Genomic DNA, 11,851 nt, shown 5'->3' with positions numbered 1-11,851 from the left:
TTCTTAACACGTAATTCAGTCTCATTAGGGGGTATTTAATAACAGCTACTTTTTATGAACACTGAACCGTTCTCAGCAGTGGTTCGCAGAACCCTCTCAAGGGTCACCCGCCATATCCGAGCCACAACCCGTGCCACCTCTCCCACGTATGCCGGAGTGCTAGTCTCCTGAACGCGGACACGCAATAAGGAGAGTCTCCATCAACAGCCTATCCGCCGGAATCACCCGGACAGCAGATTTCTGCACTTCATCGAAGCGTGCAGCAAGACCCGAAATGCTGAAGTAGCATCGAGGGAATGGGGCGGACCAACCAAGAACCTGGTCAAGAGTTCCAGCGAAGCAGTGCAGATGTATTTCTTGTGAAGACGGAAAGCGAAAGCACTCACCGCTCAATAGTAAGTGTCCCGTCCCCGAATAAGCAGGATAACTGGTCGCCTAGGGCAGGCCAGCTCCAACAGCCTCACAAACATCACTACCTGCTCGCTCCACTCTCGCTCATGTCGCTTCTGGTCTAAACCAAGTTCCCCCAAAGCGATCACCCCGTCCATTCGTAACTCTTTCTCAACCAGCTTCACAAGCTCCTTAACGTTTTCACGAGATGCCTTTGTGTGCACCCCAACAGCTGACCCGAAACCAATGGCACAAGGGTATTCTCTAGGATAATTGGGTGGATCGCAGTAAACTGCAATCACCCACCCCCCTTAACCCGCACCAGTACTTCAGGCATAGGCCCTATGGAGCGTCCCATAAACGCCTCAAGGGAACCAGACCGAGTCACCCTGCAACTGCGGTTAAGGTGAAAATGGCTGTCGAAAGCGTTGAGTTTCACATTCCTGGCCAAACCCACTCAAGGACCACAGGTGCGTCCTCCATTCCATCACAATCCTAACTCTCTTTCTCCAGCACTAGCCTCCGACACATCCCGGGCACCTCCCATAACCCAGTCAATCCAACATCCGAATTCGACTCAGTCGCCCTAGCCTCAAATAACACTAACCGGACTGGCCCGGGTTCATGTTCCGACTCAGTTTCCTGATTATTCGATTCAATCAACCTGGCATCTATCACCACACTGCAACCTTATCGGGGTCTCTGTGCCAACTCAGGTTCATGAATTGACCCAGTTACCCGAAACACTTTGTGCACTGGTTCCAGCTCTTGAATCGACTTAGCTTCCTGTGTCGATCCAGTCGCCTGAACCGTGATTGATATCGTAGAAGATGGCCCTGGTCTTTGTGTCAGCTCAGCCTCCTGTGCCGACTCAGTCGCCGGGACCACTCAACGCCAACCAAACCTTTGGTCAACGAAATTCTCTCTAAATTCTGGTCCGCACAGTTTTAGTAGTGCGGCCATTACTCTCTAATGAAAAAGGAGTGACCGGGAGTTCACACGTGCCACATGGAATACAGATGGTATGCTTTATAGAAATAATCAACCGTTTTGCCCTGTCTTTACTAGGGATTACTGTCCAGGTTGCATAATTTCCTCAGGGGGGGGGGGGGGTGTTCGGCGGTTGTTGGGGGGCGTGTTTATGTGCTTCAATCCACAGATATCATTAAATAGCAAATAGACCTAAACCAATTTATCCATAAGTATTTTTTCTGTTTTGTCACATACCCATAATGAAAAATGTTTCAATGACAATATATAACTGTATGGATTAAGGGTAATTTGTATTTGTGCTTGATGTCATTAATGATAAGCTGTTTTCATTCACGTCTGAATGTAAATTATTACTTTACCTTTTGAACAAAGTATTCAATTCTGACAGAATTTATCCTCTCTGTCCCATTCTTAGACAAGCAAGGTAAAAAAAAAGTTTGTCCCACCCCTTCTTTTTATTCATTTAACAGACTATCCATAAATGTTCATTTTGCCATTAATGTTTAGATATATATGAACATAAACAAAGGCGTGGAATTATTCTTTTTGATTTCGTATATGCTTGAATCACTTCTGAAATTACATCATTTAAAGTTCCTTAAATGTTAAGTTTTTTAACCAAAAATCTAAAATGAAATATCAAGTTTGTAATGTTTTAACATGACAAATTAAAACTATTGCATAGGTTATGTTGGATGGCCATTCATCGACTTACAGCAGCCATTTTTGTTGCCAAAATATACCTATTTTGTAATGTAAAGTAATTCTAATCTTAAAACTGTAATGTGGGAGGTGACAATATTACAATGTTATTAATTGAATGTTTGATCCAGGGAGCTGGGTATGGATGAAAGCCTTTTCTTGCACCTCGATCGTCAGCAGGCCACGTTTGAGCTTCACCTGCAGTACCGCATGAACAGGTATGGACTGGTACACACATGCTAATCAGGGACAACTCTTTCCGCATGAATGGAATATTTTATTATGCCCCCTTTCGAAGAAGAGGGGGTATATTGTTTTACACATGTCGGTCCGTTGGTCGGTCGATCGGTAGGTCCGTCCACCAAATGGTTTCCAGATGATAACACAAGAACGCTTAGGCCTAGGATCATGAAACTTCAAAGGTACATTGATCATGACTGGCAGATGACCCCTATTGATTTTCAGGTCACTAGGTCAAAGGTCAAGGTCACAGTGACTCGAAACAGTAAAGTGGTTTCCAGATGATAACTCAAGAACGCTTAGGCTTAGGATCATGAAACTTCAAAGGTACATTGATCATGACTGACAGATGACCCCTATTGATTTTAAGGTCACTAGGTCAAAGGTCAAGGTCACAGTGACTCCAAACAGTAAAATGGTTTCCAGATGATAAATCAAGAATGCTTAGGCCTATGATCATGAAACTTCATTGGTACATTGATCATGACTGGCAGATGACCCCTATTGGTTTTAAGTCCACTAGGTCAAAGGTCAAGGTCACAGTGACAAAAAACGGATTCACACCATGTTTGCCACTACAACTGACAGACCATTTGGGGGGGCATGCGTGTTTTACAAACAGCCCTTGTTTAAAGACAGTCTCTTCTTAACAAAAGTCCATTTTCAGCGGTTGGTGTCATCCCTGATTAGCCTGTGCAGACTGCCCCATCCCATTTAATGTATCCCTGTAATATACCTCTGTATACTGGCACCCTGCTGTGGTCACAGTGCTGCAGCCCTTATTGCCAGGGATCAGTGCAGGGAAAACAGTGCAGTGAACCCTTGATAAGTCATTGGAGAGAAAACTTTCAGATTGAGAATGCATAGTTTATGGTGGACCAATACACCTATTGGATGACTCCATGGAAGGGCTGAAAATTTCTATAACAAGGCCTCATTGACTGGCAAATCTATGTGACAATGGCAAAGAGTTTTGATGTCTTGTTATGCCCCGTCATAGGCGGAGGGATATTGTTTTGGCGTCATCCGTCCGTCCGTCCAGAGCCATATGTTGAAAGTGCTTTGGTGGATTTAATTGAGTATATATATATAGATAATTCGATGATGCACGCCAAATGGCATTGTACACCATCTGTTAATAACAGAGTATTGGTCATTTGTTCATTGAAAAAATGCTTTTTTGTGTATCCGGAGCGATATCTTGGAAGTGCTTTGGCGGATTTCATTGAAACTTGGTATGAGTGTCCAGAAGCATATCGGCGGAGGATATCAATTCAATGAATTTGCTTGTTACAGAGAGATGATGAAGCTGAGCAACAGTTTGGTGTACGAGGGTCGTCTACAGTGTGGGAGTGAGGCAGTGGCTACCCAGGCCCTCACTATACCCCACCCACACATGGCCTGTCAGGTATATGACTTGTATTTATGAAAATCAACATGTTAGTGTTACAATATGAGCCTTGCACTTGGAAAATGTGGTTTAATGAATGTGCCGAAAGTGTCGTCTCAGATAGGCCTGTGCAGTCTGCACAGGTATGGTATTTTTATGCCCCCAGTAGGGTGGCATATAGCAGTTGAACTGTCCGTCAGTCAGTCAGTCAGTGTGTCAGTCCGTCCGTACGAAAACTTTAATGGCCATAACTTTTTCAATATTGAACATAGCAACTTGATATTTGGCATACATGTGCATCTCATGGAGCTGCACATTTTCAGTGGTGAAAGGTGAAGTTCAAGGTCATCCTTCAAGGTCAAATGTCAAATATATAGCGTCTGTCCGTCCGTACAAAAACTTAAACATTGGCCATAACTTTTTTAATATTCAAGATAGCAACTTTATATTTGGCATGCATGTGTTTCTTATGGAGCTGAACATTTTGAGTGGTGAAAGGTGAAGGTCAAGGTCATCCTTCAAGGTCAAATGTCACATATATGACATCTGTCCGTCCGTCCGAAAACTTAAACATGGGCCATAACTTTTGCAATATTAAAGATAGCAACTTGATATTTGGCATGCATGTGTATCTCATGGAGCTGAACATTTTCAGTAGAGAAAGGTGAGGTCAAGGTCATCCTTCAAGGTCAAATGTCAAATATATGGCGTCTGTCCGTCCGTCCGAAAACTTTAACATTGGCCATCACTTTTTCAATATTGAAGATAGCAACTTGATATTTGGCATGCATGTGTATCTCATGAAGCTGCACATTTTGAGTAGTGAAATGTGAAGGTCAAGGTAATCCTTAAGGTCAAATGTCAAATATATGGCGTCTATCCGTCTGTCCGAAAACTTAACTTTCACCATAACTTTTTTATGCCCCTCAAGGGTGGCATATAGTTTTTTAAATGTCCTTCTGTCTGTTCATCAGTCAGTCTGTCTGTTCGTCCGTCAGTCCGTCCGTCACTCCGTCCGTCCATCCGAAAACTTAAACATTGCCCATAACTTTTGCAATATTGAAGATAGCAACTTGATATTTGGCATGCATGTGTATCTCATGGAGCTGCACATTTTGAGTGGTGAAAGGTTAAGGTCAAGGTCATCCTTCAAGGTGAAAGGTCGAAGGTCAAATTTTGCAATATTGAAGATAGTAACTTGATATTTGGCATGCATGTGTATCTCATGGAGCTGCACATTTTTAGTAGTAAAAGGTCAAGGTCATCCTTCAAGGTCAAAGGTCAAATTTTGCAATATTGAAGATAGCAACTCGATATTTGGCATGCATGCGTATCTCATGGAGCTGCACATTTAGAGTGGTAAAAGGTCAAGGTCATCTCCTTCAAGGTCAAAGGTCAAATTTTGCAATATTGAAGATATCAACTCTATATTTGGCATGCATGTGTATCACATGGAGCTGCACATTTTGAGTGGTGAAAGGTAAAAGTTAAGGTCATCCTTCAAGGTCAAGTTCAAAGGTCAAAATTTTGCAATATTGAAGATAGCAACTTGATATTTGGCATGCATGTGTATCTCATGGAGCTGCACATTTTGAGTAGTGAAAGGTCAAGGTCATCCTTCATGGTCAAGGTCAAAGTTAAAAGTTTGCAATATTAAAGATAGCAACTCGATATTTGGCATGCATGCGTATCTTATTGAGCTGCACATTTTGAGTGGTGAAAGGTCAAGGTCAATTTCAAGGTCAAAGGTCAAATTTTGCAATATTGAAGATAGCAACTCCATATTTGGCATGCATGCGTATCTCATGGAGCTGCACATTTTGAGTGGTGAAAGGTCAAGGTCATCCTTCAAGGTCAAAGGTAAAATATATGGCTTCAAAGCGGCGCAGTAGGGGGCATTGTGTTTCACGAACACAGCTCTTGTTGTTTACAGGAAGCCAGTTCTTAGCGAAAATCCAGTTTAGGTTGAAAGTGTTGTCCCTGATTAGCCTTATCAGACTGCACAGGCTAATCTGGTATGACACTACGCTTGTGCTTTTAACCCCATTTCCCCCATCATGGCTTATATATTTTTCTTTTTACTTACTCTTAAAGCTGTTATAATAATATTTTACTGAATGTGTGTTGTTATGAAATACCAATGAACATGTTTTGATGAGGGGTAATTTTTGCATATGCCATATGATAAGCTCATAGTGTAATGTCATTGATTTTAGTTTTCAAATAATGTTCATTGAAAAATACAAAATCATCTTTTGCATATTTGCTTTTTGCCTTTTGGAATTTTGTGGACAATATTGCCTATACAGATGTATCACCTAAAATGATGTTGACCCAAATGGCCATGCAATAGCCTATACATTTGGATTTATCTTTTTAATATAGGCTCAGACAACCATTTTCTTGATTGGCTATTTAAGGACATAGCATTGTTAAAACTATGCACAGTACATTTTCCTTTTAATGCAGTTTACTAGTGTATTTTTACTGTACATTTATTCTAAATGGATAGCTATGTGTTTCAGGTGATAGCAGGGTCTGCCTGGATGCGGCAAGTGCTTGATGTACAGTTGACAAGTTCTGTTGTGTTCTTAAACACTGAAAAAGTAGGTCTATATGACTTAATAACTTAGCTATATAACTTAATTAACCCTCTCCCTCTAAGAAACACATTTTGACCAGTTTGTAGTCCCTTACAAAATCAAATTAAATTAAAGACCTTTCTTATCATACTTAATTGTTCAAGGCACCATTTCCAACCCTAAGATACTGATGAGCAGCAAACAGCATATAACCTGAACAGCCTGCAAGGATGTTCTGGTTTTATGCTGGTTGCATATAGCCATTTTTACTTTGCTTCTGAGCAGTAAAGGGTAAAGATTAAAAAAAATGTTTGCAAAGATAACTTGACTTAGCTTGTTTGCAAAGTTAACTTGACTTAGCTTGTTTGCAAAGTTAACTTGACTTAGAAGTTTTTGATGTAATTGAACACTAATATGTTAATAATTTAATGCAAATAATGTTGAGAATATATAGAAACTCATATTTCTTACAATGCTGGCCTATTGGGTATTTTAATCTCCAGCCTTCTGTTTGGGTCTATATTACCCTCTGTGAACATTAGTCAAGTTACCATAATTAAGTGCTTTTGTGTAAAGGATAATTTTATTTGCAATAATACATGTAACGTTCCAGCTGAGTGCATCGCACAGTAAAGTCCAGGGAGGTGGATTTAGAAATGAGACAGAAGCCAACATTGTGAACCATGTCATCAAAGGATTTGCACATGTAATGAGTTAGTTAGTAGCTGCAAACCAGTTTAACCAATTTGATTTGTTTTTTGGAAATATGTATGTACAGGTATTTGCACATGAGCATGTTTTAAACAAGTAAATAGTCATTACCGTACACATGATTTTATGGAAGTATGCCACCATTTTGTAAAATATAGTGTTTTAGATCACCTTCACACAATGTTCTCAAAGTGAGCTTTTGTGGTTGCCTTTTGTCTGTGCATTGTCGGTCATGTGTAGTCAACATTTACCTTGTGAAAACTCAAGAGGCAATATTTGTTGCCCAATCTTCATGAAACTTGGTCAGAACAATTGTCTCGATAATATCTCAGCTAAGTTTGAAAACTGGGGTTTAAAATGAGGTCACTAGGTCAAATTAAAGAAAAGCCTTGTGAACATTCTAGAGGCCACATTAATTATCAAATATTCATGAAACTTTGTCAAAATAATTGTCCCAATATTTGCTATGTTTAATACTGGTTCACCTGGGGTGAAAAAACAAGGTTACTAGGTCAAAATAAACAAAAAGGCTTTTGAACACTCTAGAGGTAATATTATAATATTTGCCCCAATGATATATCTGCAGAGTTGAAAACTGGGCACATTTGGTCAAACACAAGGTCTCTAGGTTAAATTGAAGTAAATGCTTGTTAATACTGGAGGCAACATTTAAACCAATCTTAATGAAATTTGGTGAAAACATTTGTCACAATAATATATTTGCTGAGTTTAAAACTGGGTCTTCATGAAATTGGTTCTGATAATGTGTCCTAGTAATATCTTGACCAAGTTCAAAACAGGGTCATGAGGGATTAAAACTAGGTCCATTTATAGAAAAAGCATGTAAACACTTTATAGGCCATATTAAATATTTGTCCAAATAGTATCTTGGCAAAGATTGAAACAAGGTTATTTGGGGTCATTTACTAGGTTGTTATGTGGAATTAAAGAAAAGTCACATTTGTTTGGAATGTGTTAATAAAACTTTCTCAGAGCATTTGTCTGTATTATTTCTTGGCAGAGTGAAATAAGATTCTTGTCCTTTGAAAACCATGGCCGCTATGAGGTGGGGATGTTTTTCTTATGTGGGTATGGTAAAATCATTTTAACACTCAAAAAGACATATTTTTGACCCACTCTTCTGAAAATTGCTCAATTGATTCAAAAACTGTGTGATTATGATGTCTTGGTTCAGTTTGAAAATGCGTGTGGTTTGTGCCAAAAAAGGCTGTCAAGTTTTGAGTTTGCCTTTGAAGTCTGTTGTAAAACATTGTGAAGCTACTTGCTCAAAACAGTTGAGTTTCTTGGCGGTCTGTGCTTTGGCTCTCTTGCTTTCACCATTTGGAGGAATGTGGCGGGGTCCTACAAATGATAAATATTCTGGGAAAAGGGTAATCAATTTGTTGGAAAGCATGATTATACAATTGTATTCTACTTCGAAATATTAATATGATACCTTGCTATAAGAAGATTGTAAATTACATGATGCTCCAATTTTGTTTGATGAAAATTAATCAATTTATTAACATTGCCTCTTACTATGTCAGATTTTGTCCTTCTTTTTAACACCAAATACACTAAAAGGTGAATTTATATTATAGCGGACGAAAAATTGAGCAGGGTAATGGGGCCCCCAATAAGCCTTTAAAAATCAATAAACAAACATATTTATAGAAAGTCATAATATTGATAATTGTATTTTCAGTTTTGATTTCCTTTAAGAAGAACTATGTAAATACCAAATGAGACCTTACCCCCACACTGTCATTTTATCTGTGAATATGAAACATTTGGTACATTTAATGCCTGAATATGAAACATTTGGTACCATTTTAGAATGAATATGTAACATTTGGTACATTTTATGCCTGCATATGAAACAATTGGTACATTTTATGCCTGAATATGAAACATTTGATTCATTTTATGCATGGATGAAACATTTGGTACCATTTCAAGAATGAATATGAAAAATTTGGTAAACTTATGCTTGAATATGAAACATTTGGTACATTTTATGCATGAATATGAAACATTTGATTCATTTTGTGCATGGATATGAAACATTTGGTACATTGTTTGCATGACCATGAAAAATTTGGTACATTTTATACATAAATATGAAACATTTGGTACATTTTATGCCTGAATATGAAACATTTGGTACATTTTATGCCTGAATGTGAAACAATTGGTACATTTTATGCTTGAATATGAAGCATTTGCTTCATTTTATGCATGAATATGAAACATTTGCTACATTTTATGCATGAATATGAAACATTTGCTTCATTTTATGCATGAATATGAAACATTTGCTACATTTTATGCATGAATATGAAACATTTGCAACATAATTTTTTGTATTATCTCAGGTGGGCATTTCAGGCAGTGAGATTGGAGTGATTGCCCCTTAAAGAGGTCAGGTCCTTCACCTGAGGGAGAAGCTAGGTCAGGGTCACCATCAGGGGTCAAGTGTAGAGGTGAACACAGTAGACCAGTACCAGGGCAGGGATAAGGACATCATTATCATATCGTTTGTCATGAGCTCCAGTTGTGAAAAGGAAAAGGTTTGTGGAAAGAAAATGAGGCTTTGTGATTTCTAAGTTGGTTCAGTTTATAAAGTTTGTACCAAACGTTCATTAGTGCTTGTAGCTTGTAGTGCTGTTTCATTTTAAACTTTGTTTTATTTCTATCTTGTGATAACTTAGTTTAAATTTGTCAAATTTCCCAGAAGTCTGTTGCATGGCCCCCTAAAAGATTTTTTAAGTATGTTTCAAAGTTTGCTGCTTGGTAGATATTTGTACAACCTGCTTTCAGAAAGCTTAATATAGCAGTTACACTGATCAAGTGTATATGTGTACATCTTAGCTGTCCGGACGGTAACTTAGTCATTTGTCATACAATTTTAAATTCATGCACATACAATGATTACCATCAATAAACAACGTTTTGCATGTTATACCAATGTCTCTTCATCAAAGATCGCATTTGGGCATTATGTTGGATTTACAGTGTATATGGTTTGTGGGGACTGTAACTTTGTCATTCGTCACCCATTTGTAAGATAAATGTCCACTAATAACTGCAGTTAGAAGACAAAGTGTTTCAAGTAAAATCAGTCTCCCTATCCCAAAGGTCAAAATCAAACTAAGAGGTCAAAGGCCAAATAGTCATAAAACAGCTTTTCTAGACTGCATCTTCATCATTTATCATGCAATATGAAAATAACCACCATGAGAAGACAATGCGTTGCTTGTAACATCTGTCTCCATCTCTCAAAGGTGAAGGTTAAAAATTTTCATAAAACATGACTCTGAAAAGAAAGAAAATCATTGTGTCAATCTTGAAGTAGAAGTCTGCCATTATTCAACATTCTTGAATCTCATGCTTACAGCTGCATTGATAAAATGACAACTTCTAGGGGCTGTTCCATAAACGATCGTACGACAATGTTAACTTACGAGAGATTTTTTTAATTTTAATACGTAGACGAACTAGCTCGCTATGCTCATCAAATATATACGGCGCTAGAGATGCCAATGTAATTAATTAAGTTCTGAAAATTTTAAACATATGATATGGACTTTAGCAATTATGCATCTTCTAAAAATACATTGTATCGTAAATGTGTATTACGATTTTTATTGAAACGGTCCCCAGGATTGTACATAGCTGTATGTCTACACAGTGATATATAGCAAACACTCACAGCTAAACTATGTATTTGATGTGTTTGGTTTAGTGTTTTGTTGGAATTATTTTCAGAACAAAGGCAGAAAATTATGGGATTGATTGGAAAATTGATTGCAATTAGTTCTAAGTTTTAATAAAATAAAGATATGTTTATTTGCTCAGCTTGAAAACAAGAACCTCTCACGCCATGACTAATGGTTCAGGTTTTCTACAGTCTTTGTAAATGAAGTTGTTTATATTGAACACTTGCCTAGTAATTACTAAATCTCTGAGTATCATATTGGCCAACGTATATGAGCCTCATTCTGGGAAAACAAGGCTTTATGCATGTGGGTAAAGTGTCGTCTCATAATAACCTGTTCAGTACAGGCTCATCAAGGACAACACATTCGGCATTAACTGGATATTAGTTTAGAGGAGACTGACTTAAAATGACAAAATGTCATAAAAGTGGAAAGTGTCATCTCTGATAAGCCTATATGGACGGCACAGGCTAATCTGGGACGACACTTTACCCACATGCATTAAGCCCAGTTTTCCCTCAACAAGGCTAATATTATTCAACTTTTTTGTTTTTGTTTTAATCAGCCCGGAGAACTCCTAAAGGACGTGCGGCGCCTCAATGTGGCTGTGACCCGAGCCCGCTACAAGCTGATCCTGGTAGGGAACGTGTCCACGCTGAGGCAGTATGGGCCCCTGGATCATCTCCTTAACATCCTGGCCGCCGATCAGCAGATATCCTTTGTTGATAGGATTTGCCGGGGTGCTAAATATTAAGTCAGTCAATCTGCTCAATGGTGGCCATTATTTGATACCAAGATATTTTTTCTTTCTTAATCCAATTCCTCTATACAGCTGTGAAAAATATTGAGAAAATAAAGTATAAATTTTTATTTTTTTTCGATTAATAAAAATCACTTAGTCAGCTTATCCACATAATGGTGTTCATTAGTTGATGTAAAGATATTTTTACTTTCCTACATGTATGTACTGAAAACTGAGCAACCCTGATCAAAGTTTACAGGTGAAGGGTTTATGGCCTTGTATTGATTCAAGTTCTTAAATCAGTGTAGTTTTCGCCTGTTCAAAACAATGACAAGTGTTTCAGTATAAAAATTTCAACATTTTTAGCTCCGCTGTTTTGGGA

At 38.2% G+C, this 11,851-nt stretch overlaps 1 protein-coding gene across 1 annotated transcript; it reads left to right on the top strand.

Moving 5' to 3' along the window:
• The first annotated feature begins 1,398 nt into the window (after positions 1–1,398).
• On the top strand, positions 1,399–11,354 carry LOC127852671 (DNA replication ATP-dependent helicase/nuclease DNA2-like). The gene is made up of 7 exons (XM_052386622.1): positions 1,399–1,412; positions 2,217–2,303; positions 3,622–3,733; positions 6,241–6,321; positions 6,911–7,003; positions 9,384–9,578; positions 11,293–11,354. Exons 1-6 carry the CDS (start codon positions 1,399–1,401, stop codon positions 9,423–9,425), a joined length of 429 nt encoding a protein of 142 aa, XP_052242582.1. The 3' UTR covers positions 9,426–9,578; positions 11,293–11,354.
• The last annotated feature ends 497 nt before the right edge of the window (positions 11,355–11,851 follow it).

Source organism: Dreissena polymorpha, chromosome 12 (genome assembly GCF_020536995.1).
Source record: "Dreissena polymorpha isolate Duluth1 chromosome 12, UMN_Dpol_1.0, whole genome shotgun sequence".
Lineage (NCBI taxonomy): Eukaryota > Metazoa > Mollusca > Bivalvia > Myida > Dreissenidae > Dreissena > Dreissena polymorpha.
The sequence above is the reverse complement of the archived record's forward strand: the minus strand, read 5'-3'. Positions and strand labels throughout refer to the sequence as shown.